Below are 26,345 nucleotides of genomic sequence, written 5' to 3'. Positions count from 1 at the left end.
AGAAGAACGGACGAGAGGAGAAGGAAGGAGTTACCGAGTGGAGGAGAGCGTCAGCGTGACAACGACGACGGCCAGGCGGTGCCTGGTGCGGCGGCTGAGGAAGAAGGAGGAGGCTCGAGAGTAAATTTTATTTTTTATTATTATTTTTTTTTTTTTACAGGTTCACGTGAATGGCAAGAGGAAGGGTTTTGTGTATTTGGTTTTGAGTTTCACGTGAAGTTGGAAGGGAAGGGAGGAGAAATTTTGGGCTTACTTGTTTTGGGCTTTGTCAACTTGGGCTAGGAATAGAATTGAGTTTGTTTGAATCCAAAACGGTTAGGATTGCTTTCTAAATTCAATCGAACGTGTTTCCGTAAAACGAATTCTTTTCATTGAAAAGTTCTAAAACTATTTTGATTTCATAAATCGTTAAAAATATTTAAAATGTAATCAACTAAAATAAACATACGTTAATTATATATTTATTATTAAAATTCGTAAATTCTATAAAAATACAAATAACTATACGTTAAAATATATTAATAAAATCTATAAATTTACGGGGGATTACACAGATCAGAGCTTATAAACTCATCATAATTCAGAGACAGTGAGTAACTAGAAAAGAAAAGACCATTCTCATTAATATTCCTGCACTGGGCCAAATTACAATTACTAGCATCAGAATACGAAAAGTAAGCAAAAGAAGACAGATTACAAGTCCTAGCAGCAGAAATTGGAAAGCAAGAAAACGTACAATTACATAGCATAATTAAACTATCCTGCATAATCAGGTTAAACATGAAACACCAACAAGGATCCATGTGAAAACACTTCCGAGATAAGCATAGGCAGGGGCAAAAAGCTGGATTCAAGATAAAATATGCATGGCAGCTCACAAAAAACCAGTGCAGACTAATCATAACTTAAGTAGATGGGGAGGTAGGCGGAGAAATGCTAATGGAATCTCTCTTCCTTCGTTTCTGCATATCCATAGGTTTCTCAAACATGTCGGAGTTGAAATATTCCATATGATCATTAATATTATCCATCTCCTCATCGATCATATTAAGAGCAGCATCAAAATTATCCGCATTAGAGTTTTTAGCAGAAGGAGAGGGGATAACATCTTCAATATCGTTAACCATTTCAGCAAGACAATTACTTATAGGTGGTGGATTCAGAGTCACAGTGTCACCAGTTGACACTTTGAATTCATCAAGAGACTGGAAGGGGTTAGTAACTGGGTAGGGGATTACCAGCTACCACCACTGCCTTAGGAGCATTTTGTTTTGAAGAAACAGGAGGCACAAAAGGGTGGAATCTGGCCCTATTCCCTTTAACCATGACACGGGGCTTAGCTCTTCTCTTAGGGACAACCGTGCACCACTCAACAGCAGCACTAGAATCAGGTGTAGTGGGGGCTGACAGGGAAGTGGAGTCCATTTTGGCCACCACTAATTCGAGACAAGGGGGTGGTTTCTTAGGACAAGCATTCATCGTGTGTTTTGGGTCACCACATATAGGACACACCTCCCACACACCCTCATAAGAGAGAAAGAACTCTAGCTTCCTATAGCCAAAATTAAGCAGAATGGAAAGAGGAACTGGTTTAGAGATATCAAGGTTGAGACAGACATGGGCGAACTGACCTTTTTCAATATTTTCACGAGTATAATGGTCAAGTTTGATAGGCCGACCCACAGAGCTTACTATTTGCGTAAGGTGTTGCCAAGCCCAATACTCCGTAGGCAAAAATGGGATTTTAACCCATTGATCCACACGAGTAATACGGTATGATTGGGCCTGGAAACCAGCAAACCAAGGAAGAAGCACAAAGTTTAGGCCTTGCACAAACCAAGGCCTATCATTCCAGACAACAAGTTTGTTATCAGGGTTTGAGAATTGAATGAGGAACCACCCATTACCCAGATACCTAAACTTAACCTGACCACCGTAAGCAGACCACTCCTTAGACAACCTAGCAATGACAACAGCCTGGGGTACATACTCACCCCAAGCCTTACCATAAAAACACGTGGACTCCATAATTTGAACTTCAGAGCTGACTAAGTCAGGGGCAGGAAAAGAGATTACAACGATAGGGTTACTGTGAACCTCTGGAGCAGAAGAGTGTGGAGTGTTCTGAGATGGGGTAGGGGGAGCATTAACAAAACAGTGACTTCCCATTGGTTCGGGTCCTGGAGCAGGGGTATTACCTGAATTATCAGAATGATTGGAATGTTGAGGTTCAGAGGAAATTGTAGCAATGTACTTCGAGAGAATTGAGGCATAGTTGGTTTCAGAAGGATTGACAGACATTAAGGAGCAGAAGGAATGGTGAGACACTAAGGAAATGCAAGATAATTCAGAGTTTGTGCAAGTGAGAGTGGTAAGGGTGATAGGGAGAGAGATGAAGTGATAAAAAATGAGCAACCAACAACTGTATTTATAGTGCAAGAAAACCAGCAACTGAGACAGACCAAAGGTGGGGGTAAAAATGGTAAACACAACAACATTCAAACAAAATAAACATAAAATGAAAAACCCATTTATATTAATCCAGTAATTCATAATATGACAGTAAAGAGGCATAGTCGAAATAATTAATTTGCTAAGGCATGCAAGAAAATTAAGAGGGCTAATTAAAATCCAAAACCTCGAAACGTGGAGACCAAGGTCACAAAAAAACTCAGAAAAACACAAGTCATGATTACTCAAGGTAGCTTGTAACAAACGATTCATATACCATAGGAATAAAAATTTAACAAGGAAGCAGATAACAAGCAAACGACAAAACCATAGAGAAAAATCGACCAATTAAAAAAGAGATTAGAGACTCCCCTGAGGTAATTAATGGGACGATTCGCCTAACCCAACACGCATAATCCTCAGCCCGCGTTCTTCGAGGCCACCGCCCGCGTTCTTCGAGGCCACCGCCCTTCGTAATTGGCCCAGAAAATCTCAAAATCTTTAAGATTAAAAAGAAAACCCCGGAAAATTGTAATCTCATCATTAATAGTATCGAAAACCCCAAAAATCTCCTTAGTGGAGATAATCTCAGCCCAACACAACAGATCTAAGGGTGGATAGCATTTTGCAGTAAATATAGTTTGGGAACAACAAATTAAATAGGGTGTAGGGTAATAATTAGTGTTGAAAATACGCGAATTGAAGCCATTTTTGGAGAGCTGAAGAGATCTATCAAGATCTTGAGGCAACAAAGGGGGCGAATGGGGAAGAAGGGGGTAGGCAGAAAAGGGGAGGCTAGGGTTTTTTAGAAAGGGCTTATGTATCTCATAGGTTTTTTCTCTCTTCCTCTCTCTAGATTTTCTCTCTCTTAGACTCATTTCTCCTAATGTATCATGTATGTTTTACTCCTTTTTCCTAAATACATGAACTTGTAAGTGCCCAAGTAGACAAATGGAAATTAAATTATTAAGGGTGTATTTGGTTCAGCATATTTTAGAAATCAGGTATGTGTTTGAAATCATCCAACCCCATACTTGATGTTTGGTTAACTATTTTTATAAAATTTAAAATTTGGGGACCCACCTCCAAAACCCCTATGGTATCGAGTTCTCATACTCAAGGGCGATGTGGGTATATGGAATTATATTAACTGAAAATAAAATCGACAGTGCAAACTCGATCAAACAAACACCATGACAGCCTAACTAATGTTAGGCCACCACCGTCGCCGCCCAAGCTACCCAAAAAATAAATATCATAAAAAATATACTACAAAGTTATTACCCTGTCGATTCGCCATCAAATCGCCAATGCTACCTAACGCCACCATCAACACCCCCGTAAGAAGTCAAAATGACGAAATTAGAATACTGAAAAATAATTTAACTAAACATATCTTTGAATAAAATACCTAGATATATTGTTAATCGTCGAAATTTTGGACATTGAAGTCTAGATTTGTAACTTCAATTGTAAAAAAACAACCACCAAAAATCAAATTTGGTCTAGTGACAGAAGAATGTGATGGTTAGAGTTGAAGCAAAGCGAGAGATTGTGGTGGTGAAAATGGTGCCATATATCAAAATATAATGTCTGCCTTTTATATTTTATTGAATTTTAGTTTTTTTTTTCTTACATCTTTAAGTAGAAGGATGAGGGGAAGGTGTAAAAAACAAAAAGATGAGAATAAGGAGTAGGAGAGTATATTATCGGTAGGATTAAATTCTAAATTTATTTTACCAACAGGTAGAATAAGTTATGATTTTCTATATATCGTTGATTATAAACCCATGGGTTTAATACTCAAACATATACCTTATACCTGTGGTCGAACCAAACGGGGTCTAACTGAATAGTCAACAAAATATGGATATGACTGTATGCATTAAAAATATCATAAATGCCACTAATTAGAACATTGTACACAAAACTTTGACGTTAAATTTGTGTTTATAATGACAATGGATTTTTATTTATTTTATCTCTTCTCCTTACTTTACCTCGTAATAACATTTTGAAAATTGTTTTTTAAATTTTAAAAATTATTCATTAATAATTAATCATATGTTAATCAACAATTTTTTATTATCTAATTAAATATATATTTTTTAATCAATCAATAACTTCAATAACTATATACTAAAATACACATCATGATTGACACGTGTCATCTTTCGATGTGTCTTTAACTTCTTCTTTTTAACTTAATTTAATTTTATAATGTCTACTCCATTAAAGAAGCTTTTAAAAACTATAAATTTTCTAATTTGTTTCCTTCCATATCATAGAACAATATACGGAGTATATTACAAGTAATATTACGAGTTTATTTATTATGGCAAAAATCGAAAATAATACACTGCACTATTACTTTTGATTTTCTAATATTAATATGAAAAATATCAATCAGGTAACATGGAAAAAATTGCAAATTATACACTTACTATTACTATTGATTTTATAATATTGGTTTATATGTTACTAATTACTCCCTTCGTTCCTAAATAAGTGTCACATTTGGGCTCGGGCACAGTAATTAATAAAATTGTAAAGTGTGTAAAAGTTAATGATTGTGAATGTTTTTTTTTGGGGAAAGGATAAAGTAGATAATTGTTTAATTGAATAAAGTACAAATAAAAGTGTATGTGGGGATTGAAAAGTGGAATAGTGTAGAATGTGTAAGTAAAAGTAATTATGATTTATAGAAAAATGAGAAAAGTGTATGAAAAAAATGTGAAAAGTGTATGGAAAAGTGGGAAAAGTACATGTTCAAAAATAGAAATGTGACACTTATAAGGGAACGCCAAAAATGAAAATGTGACACTTATTTAGGAACGGAGGGAGTACTTTGAACATGTATTTACATATATTGAGCAATTAAAACATGTCAAATAATATATTTTACTAAAAAATTGAACATTTTAGGCATTGTCTATGTAAGTTTGTACTTGAATTACTCCGAGATATTGGTAGAAATCATCCACTTATTTTTCTATATCTCCAATCTTAAATCTTGCTTTTGATGTAGTATCGATTTCTTATACTTTTGATTGTATGTATGAAGTGTGATTTGAACAAAATATTTGACTTTCATGATTTAAATTTCCTTATTGTTGTAGGCTGAAAATAAAAATAGTAAGTAATTTGATATGATGATCACATGCAACTAATTTAAAAATGAACATTTACTAATTTGAAAATGATGAGCATGCAAAGAAAACAAATAGGAGGGTTTATAAGATGCTCAGTAATAGAACAAGAAAGAACAAAGACTAAAAAAGGGTATAAACAAATAAAACAAAAAGTATGAACAATTTCATTATGAACATTAACCAGATGATTACTATGAACAAACAAGAAATAACAAACAATTCAACAAAAAAAACATAAAATATAAAAAAAACATAAAATTCCAGAAGAAAGAACCAACAATACAATAATCATGAACAATTTTATGATGAATTTAAAAAAAAACATGAAAGAACAAATAGTACAACAAGAAAAAAAACAATACGAAAAGAAAGAACAAACAATACAGACGCTTGTAAAAACATAAAAGATCATTGAAGAGCTTAATTTCACTACGAACACTAAACATATGATTATTATTAACAAATAAATAAACAAAAAAACAACAAATAATTCAACAAAAAAGAACAAACAATATAAAAAAGAACATAAAATTTCAGAAAAAAGAACAAACAACACAACAATTATGAACAATTTTATGATGAATTTAAAAAATAACATGAAAGAACAAATAGTAAAACAAAAAAGAACAAAATAATACAGACGCGTTGGGGGTACAGCAAGAATTGGAGGTACCCGGGTACAACAATTAGGGGTTAGTGTATAGACATGCCCATCATGTCCCACCCCAAAAACAAACGGTGCAAGACATAAAAGCCCAAACCTTAAGACAACCCACAACCCAATTAACCGACCCACCCGGTGACCCGGAAGCCTTTTTCCCACCCCAATATTTTCGACTTTCGAATTTCATATTTTCCTCCACCCACATATTTTGGAGCCAAACAGCCCTTAACCCCTCGCGCCCCATTAATTATAATCCCTCACATTGGAAATTAATTAAAATCCAAACAAACAAAATCGCCGATGTAACCAATTAGTATAAAACCCCCAAAATAAAACACGACACTCGTTTGTTTCTCATGCTTCCCATTTTATCCGCCTCAACCACTCAGATCCTCTCTCTCTCCCTGTTTTCGTTTCACAGTTCTTTTTCTCTCTCCTCCAATTCACTTTTCTGGTTTTCAATTCATCGCGCAAAATTTCAAAATCAGCATTTAAATTTGTATTACGAAATCAAAATTTCATCCAGTTTCCCCCAATTTGTTAGTAGATTTTATCACCCCCACTTTATTGGAATTTCTGAGAATCTGATTGCATGTTTTGTTTGGGTTTATATTTGATTTGACGATTTCAATTAGGGTTTCTCTGTGAAATTCGATGTTGTTCTTCAACTTTTGAGCAATTGGAAAACCGTGGAGATTTTTCTGCAGATATTGTTAATAATTTTAACAATATTGGGATTTTCCGAGGTTTTTGGTGGGAGAAATTAGGGTTTTTGGATTTAAATTTACAGTTTTTTTCGAATTTGATGAGTCCAGTAGAGAGATGATTGTTAAACAGCCATCTAATTTGGATATGCCAGATCTAAGACGATGTGATTTTGACGATTCTGGGGCTGAAGAAGATGATTATGGTGTTTCTGTCCCCCCTAAGAAGCGAAGAATTGTTAAAAATAGCTATGCTTCGAACGATGGGTCAGTTCAATTTGAGAATGATGCACCAATGAGCTCATCTTTCACTGAGGGTTCATCATTGGGTGAAGAAACTGAGTCTGATTCGAAAAATAACTCTAGGAATAAACGGAAAACGTCGAGAGGGCGAGTTCCGGTATTGCCTTCTAGGTTTAATGATTCTGTTATTGCATCAAGGAAGGATAGTAAGTCCAAATTTGCTGATATTGAGTCAGGTTTGCACGAAGTTTATCTGAAAAGACGGGATGATAAGAAGAATAAACAACCAGGTTCGAATTTTAGTGGATATTTGGTTAAAAAAGAGTTCAAGGAGGAGAAATTGAACTTGCCAAGTTATAAGTACCATCCTTATTGCCAGGACACAGAAGAGGATGAGATGATGGATGATTTCATGTATAGTAAACCTTCAATAAATGCATGGAATTCCTCGGGATTTGTATCAAATAACGAGTACATGCCGGTGGCTCGATCTCTTTCGAGTGAGAAGGGTGTGGGGAGAGGTTCCAGGACGAAGGTGAAACAGAAGAAAGTGGTATATGGACCAGAGGACTTTGCTTTGGGTGATATAGTATGGGCAAAATCAGGGAAGAGGTATCCTGCTTGGCCTGCTATTGTAATTGATCCAATGTTGCAAGCACCGGAGTCGGTTTTGAGGTCGTGTATTCCAGGTGCTATTTGTGTTATGTACTTTGGTTATTCCAAGAATGGGAAACAAAGGGTGAGCTTTTCTCCTCTCCCTTGATCATGAGAACTGAATTATGCAGTTATGTAAGTTTTTGAAATACTGCTAACATTTCTGAACTCCTGTATAATGTTGATTGGTGCAGGATTATTCGTGGCTTAGAGGTGGAATGATTTTCCCATTTCTAGATTACCTAGACAGGCAAGTTTTTATTACCGGCCTTGCTCATGTTGGTGCTAGTTAATATGATTTCTTAACTTGACTATGTGGGTTGAACTGATGGCTACCCTGAGAATATGGCTGTAATTGGTAAATTCACGATACAAAAATGTATGTTGTGTTCTATGTTGATTACTAGGGTGCACTTGCTTAGTGTTACGTCAAATACAAAATATTTGGAGCCTCCTTGTCGTGGATCAATTTGCATTTGATCTGCTAAGAGGTTTTAGTAATGGGATTGGATGATTCTAATAGCATAAATTGCTCTCAATGATTAAAATGGTTTTAAACTTGGGATAAGCACCATTTTCAAGAATTCACTGTGATTTTCAATCTATATCTCCAGATTTCAGGGGCAGGCTGATTTGCATAAGAGCAAGCCGAGTGATTTCAGAATGGCCATCGAGGAGGCCCTTTTGGCCGAGCAAGGGTTTATGGATGAGCAGTTGGGAATGGTAACAACATCACTTTATGATGGCAACCCTCAGGGATTTCACGAGGCTACTGGCTCCAACCAGTTTCGAGAATGCCTTTCTCAAAGCCAGGTATAACACCTCTTTGATGCAATTTTAACAGGATTTAGTTTCGAGAACCGTGAATGATGATGTGGTTGTTTACGTAGCAGTTTGATATGATTTGCATTTCTTATGAATCTTGGCTTTCAGATGTATGCCTTGATTACTAGAGCTCCCATGTTTAAGTTTCTACCCCATGGTATATTGGCAGATTATTTGAATATTTTTGTATTGAATAAGTCATTGACTGCGGTATGGGCTGCACTGTATGCTGCTAGGCTTTCAAACGTATAATGTCCAATTTTATCTGTTGGTTATACTTACTGTTATGTGGCACTGTGCATATTGATATGGGGAAGAATTTGTAGCTTGTGTTTACTCGTGTCTGCTAATTTCCATTTGCTTAGTTAAAGAGGAGTTTGATGCTCATGATTTTTTTTTTGATTCTTTTTAAGATTGTTGTTCAGGATATTTTTGAGAAGAAAAGAGATACACGCCCTTGCAGTGGATGTGGGTTGGTTCTATCGTACAAATCCTTTATCTCTCATGGAGGGCGACCGCTGTGTAAACATTGTGTCAAGGTCTAATTTTGGAACTGGGCATTTTTGCTTCATTGAAAGTGTTATTTTTATCAAAGTTTGTAATCGTTATGTTGCTAATTATCAAATATGGTGCAGTTACTGAAGTCAAAGCAGTATTGTGGTGTGTGTAAGAAAATCTGGCACCACTCTGATGGTGGAAGTTGGGTGAGGCCCTGCAATTTTGATATTAGATTCATGATGCTTGCCTTTTTCTTGATTGGTTGCATTTGATTATTTGGCTCTAAGATTGTTTTTCCACATAGGTTTGTTGTGATGGCTGTGATGTCTGGGTGCATGCTGAGTGTGCTGAAATCTGTGGCAAAAATCTCAAGGTTGGTGTCCTCTTTTCTTTTGTTGTTTTGACAGGACTTCGTGCTTGTTTCTCGTTAAGGACTTCCCTGAAAGTTTATTTTTTTTGTTTTAATCTAAGGATTTGGAAGAGGCTGAGTATTACTGCCCTGCTTGCAAGCCAAAGTTTGCATTTGACCAATCATACTCAGTAGTTCTACCTGAAGTCAAGTATGTGTTCACTGCTCTGGTTGTCGTTGTTGGTAATTTAAACAAAAATTGTTATGTTATTGATGCTTACAATAGCCATTTCTGGCATATGTGTACTAGCTATTTATTTGGTGTTAAACTATTCTCTAAGACAAACTGTTGTAAAATGCAGACAAACAACGCCGCCCAGGGAGGTAACGGTTGTGTGCAATGGTATGGAAGCATCATATATCCCAAGCCTTCACTTGTAAGCTCTGAAAATTACAAAAGCTTTTTATGCTCTCTTTCTGCCGTTTGATTGGTTGGGGGCTAGGGGGTGAGGGAATGAGGTTTGATTTTTTTTTCTTCGGCAAAACATTCTGTAACTAATTTGTTGACTAGTTGTTCTCTTCTTCTATCAGGGTTGTGTGTAAGTGTGGTAGATGTGGGACAAGGAAGCAGTCATTAAGTGAATGGGAAAAGCACACTGGTTGTAGAGCCAAGAAATGGAAGTATAGTGTCAAAGTCAAAGGCTCAATGATCGCCTTGCATCAATGGGTAAGGAAGTCCTTTCTGCTTTAAAATGGAAATGTTAAATGAAGAAAAAAATGTATGTTGCATTTACTTAGTTGTAATAATCAGTATAATTTATTTAACTCAACTGGTGTTTATTTAGTTATTTTACTATTCATAATTCAAATGTGCATTTGGATATACCCTTTGACCTTTGATGTGTAACTGATTTACTGAACTCATGTTTGTGAAATGAGTTCACGTGCGTATGTACACAGTTGCTGAACACTGTTGGTGATCAACACATGCTTAGCATTCTGCCATTCTGGTGTTTGGTTTAGGCATGGTGAGCTGTAGGATTATTATATAGATTATAGAATCTTCCTAGAAGTATTACTTGAGCAGTTGTCTGCTACTGTATTATTCTGCTCAGCCGCTAGCTTAGTGTGGGAGAATGTGTTGAATGGATGACTTGGCCTTTTATTCTGTTGGAGGCAAATACTTGAAGCATTTTATCACTGTCTTCTCATACTTTTAATCTTATGATGTGTGTGCATGGGATACAGCTGTGACATTAGTCTTTACTGGAATTTCACCAAAAGAACCAAAAAAATTGATATTCCCAAAGAGTTATCACCTGTTTAAGGTTTTACATCTTTAACACTGGTACCTACTGTTTCCCCAGCTCACAGATTTTGGAGCAAGTGCTTGTGATACTCAAAAGCTGGACAAGTCAAAGTTATTTGGCTTGTTAAAAGGTGGGACTTTTCTTTGATTAGGAACTTTGCTTAACAATCATATGAATTGTTGCCATATTACGGCATTATGCCTCATTACCTCTATGGCACTATTTGCTCTTCAATGAGGCTTATGTGCTCTTCTTGTTCCCAGAAAAATATGAGCCAGTATATGCAAAATGGACATCTGAACGATGTGCCGTATGTCGGTGGGTTGAAGATTGGGACTACAATAAAATAATAATTTGCAACAGGTGTGTGTTATTACATTTTATCTTGCTGCTCAATTTCTCGTTTAGCTATTTGAGTTCAGTTTATTATTATTATTATTATTATCATTATTATTAATATTACTTTTATGAACTTTATGAATTAATTAGTGTTATTAGTATATTTTTATTATTGTTATTATTATTATCCCTCCAGTATGTGCAACATTTAAATTCCCCCCCTGTTGCCAGGTGTCAAATTGCTGTTCACCAAGAATGCTATGGAGCCAGTCATGTTCATGATTTCACAACTTGGGTCTGCAGAGCTTGTGAAATTCCTGATGTTACGAGGGAGTGTTGCCTCTGTCCTGTTAAAGGTTTGCTTTTAAATTTTATGGAGTAGTTGTTACTATGCCCTGATGCATGCCTCTTTCTTGTTTTTTAATGATCTCTTTTACATTTCGTGTAAAAAATCTGAACACTTAGTAAAATACCTCATCTGCTCCCTGTGCACTAATGCACTTTCAGTGGTCAAGATAGAAGATAAATGTAAAGTAGGCCTTTGCTAATGCCTTCTTGTTATCTCTTCTTAAATTTGGAGGAACTCGTCACCTGGATTTGAGTTATGGTATCGATGACAGAAGTATAATAGACTGGCCATTGTTGATTCAGCTAATATGGCTCAGTTTACTACCTTAAAAGGTTCATCGACTATACTGAAGCAATTTTTCGTAAATAGAAAAAGGGTGAATAAAGTTTTTCGAGATGGAGAAGTTTTCTACTTGTATTAAATTTTGTTATTACATTTTATCTTTCATCCTACTTTGTATGTGCAACCATTGTGCGTTTTTTTTGCTTGCCAATCTTGTCTGATGTGTTTCTTAAGTTATTAATTATTGCAGAGTCCTTATACCCCCCCCCCCCTCGGCTTTCTTTTCTGTAGGAGGTGCTCTGAAGCCTACTGACGTTGACACATTATGGGTTCATGTCACGTGTGCTTGGTTTCAACCTGATGTTGGTTTCCTAGATCATGAAAGTATGGAACCAGCAAGGGGGATCTTGAGACTTCCTATGAATTCATTTATAAAGGTATCTTTCCTCTTTTCTTTCTTTTTTCTGTTAAGTTTGTACAAACTAAATTTTGTATAGATGTAAAAGGAAAGTGTAAAAACTTAGTTGGGACGGAGAGAGTATTAAGTTTGAAATAACTAATTTTTTTGGTAAGAGTGACTATACTGTTATCATACAAGTATATAAACTAGAGTGAATAAGATTATCGAAGACATAATAATATGAATTAACGAAAGTTTTTTGGAGCAATAGCATCACAAACATAACTTTTATCCTTTATTTCTAGTAATGCACGGGTTTGAAAGCTAGTAGACAATAATTGAGAGGGGTGAATTGTATGTGGTGCTAATTGTGCCTTTTGGATGTTGGCAGAAATGTGTAGTATGTAAGCAGATTCATGGATCCTGCATTCAATGCTGCAAATGTGCTACCTATTATCATGCAACATGTGCTGCAAGGGCGGGATATTGTTTGGAAGTAAGTTTGTTTCTGTTTATTTTATGACTGGTTGGAGACCGTTTTAAAGGGTTATACACTTATACTTAATCTTTGTGTCTGTGATACCACTGACTTGTCAAATTGACGAGTCAGGTTCGGGTTCAGCGAAATTTTTCATGTCTCGTTTATGATGTTCACTGTATGTCCTGTAGTAACCGGTGGGTCTTTAATCTCTTAATTGGTATTGCAAAGGTGGGTAGTTGAACAATTAAATGATGGTTGAGTTTTGCAGTTACCTGGGGCACCAGCCTCTGGAGCACCACATTTATAATGTTAGGCTGCTAAATTTGCAAAACAATGTGGTTAATAGGATTTTTTTTTCACAAATCAGTGATTGCATTCTGACTTTCGAACGATCGAAATAGTTCTTGTAGTTAAGTTATTTTGGCAGAACAAATTCTGCAGAACCAACAATTTCTTTGCAGTTGGAAATTGAAATTATAGTAGGACCTTTTGAGGTCCAGTGCCCAAATTGGTTTCCTTTTGGATATAATTTTTTTGGTCTTCCCGCATGTTCCTGCTCTCATAGTCGGGGCATGTGAAACGTAATGATTCCATAACATTTGTCATGTCCTTGTCAAGTGAAACGTAATTGGAGACTTGAAGTTTACTCCTCCCCTTCGACAAAACTTTCTCGGTTTCCTTATTTTTTCTGTACCACTGGTCCACTCTTATCTCTATTTGATTAATTTAATAATTTTTGTACAACTGTTGCTAAATAAGTTTCACATTTTATTTCCCTCTCCATGACATCAATTTCGTATTTTTCTCCATCCGAACACCTTCTCCTCTTCCCTCCTCTCAATCCATTGCCAAATAATTTTGATTACATTTAATTATTTTTAATCTCCATGCCGGACTAAAATGTAAAGGTTTTTTTAGGGAAGGACCAAGCAGATAAGTTTTTGTTTTTTGTCGGAAACTTCAAAGATCTACACGTTATCTGCATTTATTTTGAATTCCTTTCATCCTTCTAGACAGCTAATAATATTTTGTGAGACTAGGGATCAAAGTATCTCTTTGTGGTGATAGTAGCCTATGCCAAGCTTCTTATGGAAAACTGATTCCTGTATAATTTGTTCTGCTGGACATCATCCATGTGGGTGGTAAGCAGCAGGTCTGCTATTTAACAGCTTCCTGTGTCGGACTGCCGGGCGGTTAATTTATGCTGTTATGTACTATATGCAGTTGCCTTGTGTGGGTCCATGCCTCTGGACTTGTATTTAATCTCTCATTCTGTGTATATTGGCTCAGACCACTTACTTCTTTGCATTCTTATGAATGTGTCTTGCAGTTACACTGTATGGAGGAAAAGGGAGTACAAGTAACAAGAAAAACGTCATACTGTGCTGCTCATAGGTAACTTCTTTGCTTTCCCTTTCTGTGGTTTTTATCATCTACCCAGTTACTCATGTTCTGAACAAACGAATAAAACCACATCACTTCTAGCATGTTGGAGTGTATATCTTTTTCTAGACTTCTCGAGGAATGACTTTGGGGTTTACCCTTGATGAACAATTTCTCATGAAGTTGTCAGTCAACAAAAAAATAAACGTACTCTGTATCGTTGAACGGGAGTCTTGAATAGTTAACAAATATAGATATATAGAATTATTTGTTATCTTTCAGATTCCTAACAAAATGTCACGCTTACTATTTTATGTCATTTTCTTTTATCGAATGGACAATAACATGACTGTTTACTGTATTGTCGAAGCAGGGGAGGCTTAAATGCTAACAAGTATAGTAGTATTCATAATTCTAGAGATTTCTAAGAAAATGTCTTGTTTACTGTTTCCATATCTTTTTTCAGTTATAGTTGGGGAAAGCTAGCTCTCACTTACTGTTAAATGCTCCTCTATTGCTATTCTGTTTGTTTTGGCCAATTATTTTTTAACGAAATACATACAGGCCAGTTTTTCAGTTCCATTTTCCTTAAAACTGATGGCAGGATATAATGGTTGATATAGTTGATGTGTTCACATCAAATTTAAAAATAAAAATGGGATTTTGGAGAAGTATTACATTTGTTGTGATTCCTTTTCCAGTTTTTTGTCTCTAATTTCTGTGTGAACCTGGTTGGAAGACATGTCTCATCGGGCAATAGGTTAGGAGGGAGAAACTCAAGTTAGGGGGCTTTTAGTCTGGAGGGTTTTGGTGACTGTTAGTATTATAGCAGGCATCCGGTTTTTGACTTGGGAAAATTTTACATAATCAAGTGAGGGTTACGGAGGATAGGGAAGCGAAATCCCCAATAATCTCCTTCTATTTGTGTCTGGCATTTCTTCCCTCTCGAGTCTAGCATATGTACTGAATGGGCCCGGATTATGCCTTGTGGACTCGGGGTATGTTTAAAATGTGAATAAAAAGTTCCACGGAGTTACATATAAATATAAAAAGATTGTTTAAAGTTCTAGGTCGTCCGGTAATTTGTCAAATCAGGTTTGTGAGCTTGTCACAACCCCCCGGTTCCCGAATTTGAGAAAAAGTAGAAAAAAGTCTGCCAGTAGTCGCGTTTCAGGATTTTTTCTTTTGGAAATATTTTTTTTGTTAACTTTCAGTTTGGGATCATATATGCCTCCATCGTTCTTTCACCCAACCCTGTTTTAGATAGCAGGGAAAGTTGCTGGTTTTAGGCCTTCTTTTGGGGGTAAAGAGAAACTCGGTAATTCTTTGGTTTTGCACTTGCTTATACCTTCAAAATCTTACTGCTGTTGGGTTTTATTGATTCAGGAACCCTAATCCAGATGCTGTATTAGTTGTGCAAACTCCAGAAGGGCCTTTATTCTCTACCAGATTATTAATTCAAGACCAAAAGCAAGAGCAAAACTTAAAAGGTTCACGGCTCATTTCTAAAAGAATTGAACTTCCTGACCCCATGCCTTCAACTCCTGATGCATTTGATTCCCTGTCTTCTGCAAGGTGCCGGATATATTCTAGGTCCAAGAATAAGGTATTCTTATTTAGTTCGTTGAATTTCATCGTGGTTCATATAAAATACTAGTTGTACATGTTGCACAGGTCACCTGTGCAGCTGTGCTCATGTTTGGTAATTAATCTTGTTACTTTTCCCCTTGTTTTATCAGAAAGCGGGTGTAGAGCCAATATTCCATCGATTAATGGGGCCAATCCATCATGATATATCTAAGATTGATAGTTTGAATTCTTTCAAGGTTATTTTCGCTCTCTGCTGATTTCGTATTGCCTTTATGAAAGGAAAATCTTGCTTTAGAAGATTAGCTTGATAAAAGTTTATGATTTTCTAATTCATTCTGCAGGAGGGTAACCACTCAAAACAGTTCTCTTCCTTCAAGGAGCGCCTTTGTCAATTGCAGGCAAGCTTCTCTTCTCTACCAGCTATTGGCCTATTGCTAACGCTTATGTTTGAATGTCTTCATAATAGTTTCAATGGAACAGAAAACAGAAAATCAGCGGGTTTGTTTTGGGAAATCTGGAATACATGGATGGGGCCTCTTTGCACGTCGGAGTATTCAAGAAGGAGAAATGGTATTGTGAAATTAATAGTCATACATTCATATATGCTCCTGTTTGCTTCTTTTCTTGCATAATTCTTAAATGGGCCTAGTCTACACTAAATTTATTCTGGACCATGCCTAAAAAGAAGTCAACATGTTACTTCTAATCTGTTTTGTCATGATTATTAGGGTAGTTATGAAAAAAGTACCAAATTGGTGTTGTTTGTACGAGGTTTCGCTTGAATAATGTGATTTTTAGTTAAAGGCTCACTTTAAATAAGTAGGATTACTATGATACAAAAATTGTTACTATATCCAAGAAAATTGGTGTTGAATTTATTATAGTGACTATGCAAACTATAGGGTCACTTATATGAAAAAGGGTCACTAGACTCACTAGAGATGGTTGTGGGCTTTGTTTATTAGTGCAGGTCCACCCAAGAATAATCCTCTTTTCTTAAGTTTGAAACTATGCATATATTTTGGGGAATTTTGACAGATACAAGTGAGAGTTAACTGGGTAGATCTATGCCCGGGCTTTTTTCTTTTTATTTACAACTCGTACAAGGTTCATTTGAATGAGCCCAAACCAGAAATACAATCACCCTTCTGCCTTCTTAGTTTGAAGATGAAGGTAAATATTTGTGGTATTTTGGCTAAAAATTGGCAAATGGATTTGGCTGGGTTTGGTCTATTCGGTGAGGAGTTATGCATTCCGGTCTAGTCGATTTGGGCCAGGGGGCCAGGTCACTTTTGGGTCTATTGTCAATCAGCTTATTATGGAAAGTACATCTCTTTCAGTCATTTTCATTTTTGAGTCAGCGCAGATTCGGTTGCGGTTAAATTCAGGTCATCTTGGCCAGAATTTTCAGGCTTAGTTTTGGCTCATTTGTGGAGGCTTTTGCAAAATGCCATATTACCAGTTTAATGTTCCAATTACACTATTATGTTCCAATTACACTATTATCCTTGGCAGAATAAAGACTTAGAGTAGATTTTCTTGTTTATGTGGTATTTTTTGACCTTGATGTCAGTAGAATAGAGTAGCTATTGTTATTAAAGTATGAAGCACACAAGTAGCATGTTTTTTGGTAACACATCTGGGAACAGGATTTACATCATCAAATGAAACACAAAGTAATGGGGAAAGAAGTGTGAGAATGTGAACATAGTTGAGTGTCGGAAATGGCTGAATGAGGGGGAGGGGGGATTATGGAAATTGGGAGAGGGAAAAGTGAAGGGGGGGGGGGGGGGGAGCAAGGAAAAGGGGGTTTTATGAAATTTTGAATACTTGGAATGACAGAGTTCAAAGGGGTTGGGCCCATGGCCCTGGCTGTGTCTGCTAGGCTGGCTGGTTTTCTTCCCATTCAGCAGAATTTGATTCCTGACATGGAGTGAACTCCGTTACCTGAATTATGTCCGAGTTGCCCCGGGCCAGGCTCAGATGAGCCAAAAATAAGCCAGGTCCTGATGGCCGATTGGCCATCTTTCAATGGGCATTGCCGCGTATTGGATATTTGAGAAGAAAAAGTAAAATTATAGATAGGTCTTTGATGTGTTGGCTGATAGAGAATCTTGTCTCTGCAGGTCCTGGAGTATCGTGGAGAACAGGTGAGGCGCAGTATTGCTGACTTAAGAGAGGCACAATATCGCGTTGGAGGAAAAGATTGCTATGTAAGTGAAGGTTTTTATCAGTATTTCCTGCTCTTTTATTCTACTCTTTCTTTTCTGTATGTGTGTGTTGGGAGGGGGGGGGGGGGGGGGGGGAGGGTGTCTATTTCTATTTTTGGCCGTAGTTATAGCATTGTTACTCATATGCTAGCTGTATCACACAACAAGTGTACTAGCATAGGATTTGTCTTGTAATGATCCCTGTAAATCAATACTGTTTTTCTTTTTAGTTCATATACCAATGCTTAGTGTTTATGAAGCGGTTTGAAGGCATATCTGTTTTGGTGTATTTGTTCACTATTTGCCAAAAACAATATTCTGGTATAGATGTTGAATGACTGTTGAGCTATACTCCGTTTAAATTATTTGTTTCTTTTGGGAAATTATCTTGTATTCTAATCCCTGTCGCCTTGGGATAAAATAGATATTACTTTTTACTTATGCATGCCATGCAATGTGCAGTATTTCTGTCCCTTCAGATAGCAATGCAATAAACAAGTCTTCAATATGTGTGCATTAACTGTCTATCACTAGTAATTTGTAGCAGAGGTAGTAATTTTCACTTGTTTTCGCAGCTGTTTAAGATCAGCGAGGATGTAGTAATTGATGCTACAAACAAAGGAAACATTGCTCGCCTAATCAACCACTCTGTAAGTTCTTAACCTTTAGCCTTTACCGTGAGTCTGAGTATCCTGTTGTATTTATGCAACTTGTCATGTCATAATGTTTGCTGATTCATATGTTTTTTGGAGTGGATTATAATGCTTCTATATTTGATTTAAAGATTTCTCAGTCCTCTTAGGTATTGTAATTACATTATAAAGTGGCATATATTGTTGCAGAGATATTGTAGAATGGCTTGTGCCTTGGAGCAAAAATTGGCTAAAATGCCATGTAAAAAGAAACCGAGGAAATAGATTCTTTGTGCAAACTAGCATTTAAAGCTTGAACATAAACACGAGAAAAAACGGGACTGCTCATTCCATAATATAACAAGCACACCTAGCTGAAGGGCTCAAAGAATCATTAGATGAAAGCATCCTTTGTAGGTCTGGAACTAACTCTGGCGGGATGGATGAAAATGTCTCACTAGTTAAATAGTTCAGCTTATTTATATACTTCCAAAAAAAACAACTATTCAGAATAACAGGCGAATGATAAAATGTCATCCATCAAAGGAATCCCAAAGCATGGGGAAATAAGTAACCAAAAAATTAATTAATAGAACTGGTCTAATTAAATATTCGTCGGGGGTGAATCTTTGCTCTAATTAAATAAAAAGTCTGAAGAACCTAAAATGACTCAGGTGAACGACGCCAAACAGATCTTACATCCCTTTTGAAACAAATATGTCTGCAACAAATATGTGATAATCTTTTGAGTAAATTATAACATGCATACAGCAACAGAATATGGCTCTGACCTTTCTTGCCAAAATTCAATGCTGTTCCTACTGGTACAGTGGTACCTGGTAGTATTTGAGGCAATCAGCCCAAGCATGAATCAGAATTACCATTTGTTTTTTTCTGGTGTTACCACCCGGTTCACCCTTAGGGCTAATCTGGATTCGGGGCGAGTTCTGGGTGGATAGGTTCCAGTCCCCTCCCAATTGTTGTTGCGGGGGATCGAACACGCTGTCCGCCTTACAAAGTTCAGCCCCAATTATCACTGAACCAACAGGAATTACCAATTGTGGTTGGCTGATCTTGAAAACACAGTCAAACAGTTGCCAAAACCTATTTCTCTTTTGATTGAGCTTCATGATTGCTCGTCATCCTTTAGAATATTTGAATAATCATAAAATTACGTTTCAATTGTAACCCAATGAGATCATTTTTTTTTTTACCGTGCACAGTGCCTGCCCAACTGCTATGCTAGGATTATGAGCATGGGTAATGAGGAAAGCCGGATTGTTCTTATTGCCAAGACTAACGTCTCTGCTGGTGCTGAGCTCACGTATGCATTTTCCCTTGCTTTTCACTAGTTTTGATTGCTGATCATTTTCCTTCGTTTGCTGTTTGAAGAAACTACGAGTTGATTTCTCATTTAACAGGCTTCTTTTCTTTTACAGTTACGATTACTTGTTTGATCCTGATGAACGTGATGAGTCAAAAGTCCCTTGCCTTTGCAGAGCTCCCAATTGCCGCAAATTCATGAACTAAACACCAAATTTTTGCCATTCACAAGATTCGGAGAACTAACTAGGAGTTTTACAGGCTTAGATAGAGTTAAACGAACTGACCAATATGCTAACTTACGGAAGAATCTTTACTTCTAATATAGAAGTTTACTCACCCCCTCACCTTTTGCATCTTCTCTTGTGACAAATATTACTGTAAATATACCCCCACTTGTTCCGGCTATGGCTGGTGATGATTTTGTATACGAGTTCATTCTTCATATGTAATTTATATCAATTAATGATTTTCTAGTCATTTTTTTTGGCAATATGCCAGTCTCATATCATAATTTGTATAAATGCACAAACAGACTGAATTCCTTTATTCCTTTATTTATTTACTTGTACTACGGTTTCTGTATTGTTTTCTCCTACTCCTTTAAAATAATTTGGTATGTTCAAAACCATATGTTTCTTGTTAGTTTTTGAACTTCAATAGACAAGCGCGAAAATGTAACCACATTTTGAGTAGTACAACTACAAGGACAACAATTTTGAAGGACTTGTGATGGTAGACCAAGCATTGTGACCAAAGAGGGGAATGTTACGAGTGTTTATAAGCCTAGGCACAAATTAGGTATTCTTGTGCCGATATATGGAAACGGGTATAAAACCCGTACCTTTTGTGTCCACTACCAAATACAACACCGTACAAGTACAACATGACATGAACATTGATTATGAGTCGCATGATACATTACTATGTATGCCATCATGCCGAGAATGGACGAGGGCCACATTTTTTATTGAAAAAGTCCAACACGAAAAATAATTGACATTTGGCATGGGCATGGCAAGACTGCACGACCCGAAAATTATAGTTTAACGGGATTATAATCTATCTAATATACATATATAAAGGAGGCATATTTGCTGAAAGATTAGAGCGCCACCTAGAATTACTAATGGTTTCGGCCAATGAAAAATAAGATTTCTAATTTTTTTTGAATTAAAAAAATCAAGTTCCGCGTAGATATTTTAATTAATTAATTATTAATATATACAACTCCATCGAAAATCAAACACTCTAATAATTAAAAAATAGTCGATTGCCATGTAGATAATTAATTAGGTTCTATATAGATATTTTAATTAATAAATTAATTACTAATATATACAACTCCATCTAAAATCAAACACTCTAATAATTAAAAAATAAATCTAAAATAAAATTCATCCAAAATCAAACAATAATCTAAAATAAAATAAATAAAATTCAATTTAAAATCAAACATTAATCCAATATTAAAGCGCCACGTAGAAAAATCTAATGGCTTCGGCCAATGGAGAAATATTTGCTGAAATATTAGAGCGCCACCTAGGATTACTAATGGTTTCAGCCAATTAATGAAAAACAATATTTCTAATTTCTTTTTGAATTTAAAAAATCAAGTGACACGTAGATAATTAATTAGGTGCCACGTAGATATTTTAATTAATTAATTATTAATATATACAACTCCATCGAAAATCAAACACTATAATAATTAAAAAATAATCGATTTCCACGTAGATAATTAATTAGGTGCCACGTAGATATTTTAATTAATTAATTACTAATATATACAACTCCGTCTAAAATCAAACACTCTAATAATTAAAAAATAAATCTAAATAAAATTCATCCAAAATTAAACAATAATCTAAAATAAAATAAATAAAATTCAATTTAAAATCAAACAATAATCTAAAATAAAATAAATTCAATTCAATTTAAAATCAAACATTAATCCAATATTAGAGCGCCACATAGAAAAATCTAATGGTTTCCGCCAATGAAAAATAAGATTTCAAAATTAATTTTGAATTAAAAATGTCGAGTGCCACGTAAAGAAATGATTAAGTTTAACGTATATATTTTTTATTAATTATTTATTAATATTACGCATATACAATTCCATCCAAAAACAAACACTCTCATAATAAAATAAAAAAAAAAAATCTAAAATGAAATTCATTGCAAAATCAAAAACTAATCTAATCTAATATATAAAAGTAGTATATACACAAGATTTTTATTTAAACATAACAACTTAATAGAAATTATTGTCCACTATTAGAAATTCGACAACTTGTCTAACCCTAAGTGTTCTTTTTCAAATAACACGTTCTTGTTTTACTTTGAAAAACTCCAAAATGCCCTAGATATATTACAGAGATGCCATCAGTTGTTTGCCTTAAATTTAAATAAACAAAAATATTAATTTGACACACCCAAAATTAGAGGAAGAGGAGAAGAGATGAGGAAACTGAAACAGATAGCTGAAACACGGTCGTTTTGATATTCAGCATGCATGGCCATGAGTTTTGGGTCCCACTCCCGGGTATGTTAAAGTGAATTCAAAAATACGAGACATCTCTCACTCCCGCGTCTTTCTATAAATATACACAGTCCCTTTGAAGCTTTCGCAATTCAGATTTCTCTTCATTTCAAAATTATCGCTCCTCAAACACTTCAATTCATCGATCCAACTGAAGAAAATGGGGAAACGATTGAAGAGAACTCTGCCGTTTTGCTCCTGCAGCTCTCCTCGCCTCTCTTCCTTTTTCTCTCTCCGCGCTTCCTTCGCCTGGTATTTTCTCTCTGCAATTGCGTTTTTCAGTATGATTTCCAGTAATTTTGTGCCTCTAATTTTCATGAATTACTAAGATTACGATGATTTGAAGTTTGAGCTTAGATTTAAGAAAATCAGTTTAGTTTTTGCGTCAATTCGTGGGGAAAAGCTCTTGCAATTGTGTTTCTCTGTTTGATTTCCGGTGAATTTAGCTCCCAATCTTCAAGAATTGTTATGATTTCGGTTATTTGAAGTTGAACTAAAATTTGCGGAAATCGGTTTTGTGTACGTTAAATTTGAAAATAGTGAGCTGGATTTACGATGAATTGAGCTTTTTTTTTTTTTTTTTTTTTTTTTTTTTTTTTGTAGTTGAGAAAAACGGCTTAGAATTCCGTTGATCCTGTATCATTCAAGTAATTTTGAGCTTCTGATCCGCAAATATAAATCTGAGTTCGATAATTTGAATTTATTAGCTGGAATTTGCGAAATTCAGTTGAGTTAGCGATGAAATTTTAAAAACTGCGAATCGAATTAACGAGAGAATATTCCGTTCTGATCAATAATTAGTATGATGATGCTTAATTTTTTTTGAAGTTTCTCCAAATTATCGATCGCTAATATTGATTTATGAAAATGTAGTGAAATTTCGTAAGTATCGTATTCTGTTCTGTTTCAGAGAAGTCGAAATCAATATCTTGCAGTTCAAGTTTTGTTCTATACTTCCCGTGAATTGATTCTGTGGACTGTGGCGTGAGATTTTGAATTTTAAAATAATAGCTTCAGCCTGAATTATTTCAATTTTCTTTTCTTATTTCTGTTTTGCTAGTATGATTATTGTTACTCTGCTTTAGAAACCTGTATTACAATCTGTGCGAATTGATCGAGCTAAATATCGAATTCGTGTATTTATGTTTTTTGAATTTGAACTCATCTATTGATCTATGAAATGAGAAATTAGGCTTATCATGTCGTAAACACTTCAAATTTTCATCACATGCCGTTTTCGCTTTAGAGGATACGCAAAATGATTGGCACTAAGCTTGATATTGCAGTGGAAGTAGATTGTTGTTTGAGTAGATATAATTGCAATAAGTCATGAACATTCTGATTTTTCGTGAGTTATGCTGGATGATATTGAACTGATTTCCAGGATAAATTGTTATTAATCAGATTAGGTCCCTGAACTTCAGGATTTAGTAGCCAACATAGAAATTGAGTTGTTGATTCATTTTATGTGTAATAACCTTCTCCCAGTATCGATTCTATTCTTGGATTTGAACTGTTTGAAACTCGATTTTACCGTTGCATTAGCATGAAATTATGTTAAACGAGGACTAATTTATCTGAAGTCACTGTATAATTTTGAATCATTTATAAAAGTCTAAGAGAAGTCAATATTTCAAGCTTGATTTTTAATTTGTGCTACTGAAGGTTCGAGGATGACGTATGGATTGAGATAGCAAAGTACCTAGATGGAAGATCTCTGGTGATGCTTGCAACTACCTGCAAATGGTTCTACAAGACTCTATCAGAAGAGTGTGTTTGGAAATACGCCTGCTTACGCGATCTTGAGGTTCCTGATCCAGGAGATGTGTCTTTTAAATGGAAGAAACTCTATGCATCAGCTTTTGGTGAGTGATCAAATTTTTTAATCTTCTTACCTTTCAATAGAATGTAACACAATACTGTCAAAATAACTCTCTGAAGAGCTTGGATTTACCATACGACGATTTTCTTGCAGATGGGAGTCACTCTTACTTGTTTCGCCAGGAGGAGAAACACATAGGTAAATCCCTTTTATCCCATCAATATGTGATTTAAGTACCAATACTGCATGTTGTAAAGTAAATGAAAACTACTATGTGGATCATGATTTGAAAATCTCTTTGGCTTATGATTTAGAACAACAATCTTTCACTTGTCAATAATATTGATTACTTGCCAAGATTTTTTGAAAGCTCGGTTGTTACTTATACTTCTCAATTTGATGGAATTTTACAGATTGGATTCGCATTGGTGCATTTTTCCTTGAATCTTCAGCAGCAATTGTGACTGAGAAGCTGACTTGTCCACCCCGAAAGATCCAACGGAAGGAGACTCTTGAAGAAATGCTGCAATCCCGTGGCTTATGTGTGCTCACCAATATTAAAACCGGAATCTGGATAGCTGGTATATTATTTATTTCCATGTTATGAGTTATGATCACCATAAATTATGATCAGCTTCATTGAAAATTTTGTACCAAATTATTTTCCGAATGCACTAATCACTTTACCCCACTCTCAGATCTGCAGCTCGTTCGTTGCCCAGTCTGTGACCTTAATACATGTGATGGTGAGCAACACAAAATGCTCCAATTGAACATTAAAAGACTAAACATCTGTTAGTGAAGATATGTTGATAATGGTCTATAACCAGACTTAACTTGGCAATACTCAGGTACAATGCAGACACTAGATGCAAGGCATTTTGAACTATTCCTGAATGAAAATTACCAAGATGGAAGCTGGGATTACACACAAATCGGTTCACATGAGACCAAAAAGCATGTGGATGGAGCTTCTGGCGCCATATTTGACATGAAACATCTCAGGGATGCTTCTACTGCTGGTAAGAACTTGGAAACCTTCTTCCTGCCTCGGGATGTGTATTATTAACACAATCATTTCAGAGATTCTGTGTTCCTCCATATAATGAATTCTTCAAAGTAAAACACAAAAATATAAAAAACACAGCCGCTATACGTCTTGGATAATGATTTGAAGCTTGGTATCTTGCAGAGGTTTTTAACGCGAAGTCATGGACCGGAAAACAAAATGACTGGCAGCCAAAGGCCAAGATCACCCTTCATGCTGTTGCAGTCAATACAAATTTGCAACAAAATGAAGGTAATAACTAATAAGTCTTCTCCTCTGCCTGCTCATTATTAACACAGTTCATAATTTCCTTCTTTTCCATTGATTAATTCCTTCAATATTTCTTGCTTCCCAAGTTTGAATAACCATATCTTCAACTGCTCCCTCTTTCTGCCTGAACTGCAGGGATAAATGTCAAATTTCATGTCATGAGAGATGGAGCTGATGGCCAAATCATGGCGATAAGAGTCTCTCAGCAGCTCCTGTAAAATCACACGACACTACACAACTACAAATCACTTGCCAACCGCTATTATCTCCACTCACAACTCATAACTCGTGGCTTATATAATATGAAGATCGTAGTCAATTTATCAGCTTCCATTTATTAGTAGCTAAGCCTAGGATATATGTTACTAAACAGAAGATTATACTCAAACTATTGCTGGCAACAGGCAGTTTCAAGCATTGTTTCAGGTGTATAGAAATGTTCACATTTTCCACTGTTGAAAATTTTGGATAGTTTTGGTTTGAGGTAAGGGAAGGGAAAGGAAAACAGTGTTGGCGTAAAACTTAAGAAATTAGTATAATCAATATTCTATGTATGCCCGTTGAGTAATCACTTACTCTACAATTTAGTTCTTGGCAAAGTTGAAAGGTTTCCTGGAGATTCTGGCTTCTGCATCAGAGAAAAGTACATCAATCAGGTACATTTTATCAAATATTTCGGCTGTTTTAGATACAGAACCTTCTGTCAGAGTCTCAAATCTTCTACGGAAGAGAGACTGCTCTTATACTCCGTATTTGTTTATAAGCTACATTCAGAATGTATCGCTGTCATTTTTTCTAAATCATCTCCTTTCAAAATGTCT

At 35.7% G+C, this 26,345-nt stretch overlaps 2 protein-coding genes across 5 annotated transcripts; both read left to right on the top strand.

The window, feature by feature from the left end:
- The first annotated feature begins 6,587 nt into the window (after positions 1-6,587).
- LOC110786277 (histone-lysine N-methyltransferase ATX3) lies at positions 6,588-20,424 on the top strand. 4 transcript variants are annotated; one of them, XM_021990830.2, is made up of 23 exons: positions 6,597-7,953; positions 8,063-8,118; positions 8,483-8,681; positions 9,119-9,232; positions 9,329-9,397; positions 9,496-9,564; positions 9,663-9,751; positions 9,903-9,977; positions 10,132-10,267; positions 10,908-10,980; positions 11,114-11,213; positions 11,421-11,545; positions 12,112-12,257; positions 12,612-12,716; positions 14,032-14,096; positions 15,471-15,690; positions 15,824-15,910; positions 16,016-16,072; positions 16,155-16,244; positions 17,801-17,887; positions 18,460-18,534; positions 19,740-19,840; positions 19,956-20,424. In XM_021990830.2, the coding sequence occupies exons 1-23, from the start codon at positions 7,090-7,092 to the stop codon at positions 20,044-20,046; spliced, it is 3,093 nt and encodes a 1,030-aa protein (XP_021846522.2). In that variant the 5' UTR covers positions 6,597-7,089; the 3' UTR covers positions 20,047-20,424. The 4 variants fall into 4 exon arrangements, 2 of the variants coding, with proteins under 2 accessions (XP_021846522.2, XP_021846513.2); XM_021990821.2 differs by having other exon boundaries at positions 6,598-7,953; positions 9,107-9,232; XR_008928480.1 differs by lacking the exons at positions 19,740-19,840; positions 19,956-20,424 and having other exon boundaries at positions 6,588-7,953; positions 9,107-9,232; positions 16,141-16,244; positions 18,460-18,540.
- Positions 20,425-22,283: 1,859 nt separating this feature from the next.
- Positions 22,284-26,067, top strand: LOC110784709 (probable F-box protein At3g61730). The gene is made up of 8 exons (XM_021989163.2): positions 22,284-22,636; positions 24,050-24,249; positions 24,360-24,404; positions 24,620-24,787; positions 24,905-24,952; positions 25,058-25,228; positions 25,399-25,506; positions 25,660-26,067. The coding sequence occupies exons 1-8, from the start codon at positions 22,545-22,547 to the stop codon at positions 25,740-25,742; spliced, it is 915 nt and encodes a 304-aa protein (XP_021844855.1). The 5' UTR covers positions 22,284-22,544; the 3' UTR covers positions 25,743-26,067.
- Positions 26,068-26,345: the final 278 nt, after the last annotated feature.

The sequence above is a fragment of the Spinacia oleracea genome, chromosome 2 (genome assembly GCF_020520425.1).
Source record: "Spinacia oleracea cultivar Varoflay chromosome 2, BTI_SOV_V1, whole genome shotgun sequence".
Lineage (NCBI taxonomy): Eukaryota > Viridiplantae > Streptophyta > Magnoliopsida > Caryophyllales > Amaranthaceae > Spinacia > Spinacia oleracea.
The sequence above is the reverse complement of the archived record's forward strand: the minus strand, read 5'-3'. Positions and strand labels throughout refer to the sequence as shown.

Bases quoted from the DNA above. Each gene is read 5' to 3' on its own strand.
- LOC110786277 (XM_021990821.2), top strand. From the start codon at position 7,090: ATGATTGTTAAACAGCCATCTAATTTGGATATGCCAGATCTAAGACGA. The intron at 10,268-10,907 runs GTAAGGAAGTCC...CTGTTTCCCCAG, and splicing joins TGATCGCCTTGCATCAATGG to CTCACAGATTTTGGAGCAAG. The intron at 18,535-19,739 runs GTAAGTTCTTAA...TACCGTGCACAG, and splicing joins CTCGCCTAATCAACCACTCT to TGCCTGCCCAACTGCTATGC.
- LOC110784709 (XM_021989163.2), top strand. From the start codon at position 22,545: ATGGGGAAACGATTGAAGAGAACTCTGCCGTTTTGCTCCTGCAGCTCT. The intron at 24,405-24,619 runs GTAAATCCCTTT...GGAATTTTACAG, and splicing joins CCAGGAGGAGAAACACATAG to ATTGGATTCGCATTGGTGCA. The intron at 25,229-25,398 runs GTAAGAACTTGG...GGTATCTTGCAG, and splicing joins CAGGGATGCTTCTACTGCTG to AGGTTTTTAACGCGAAGTCA.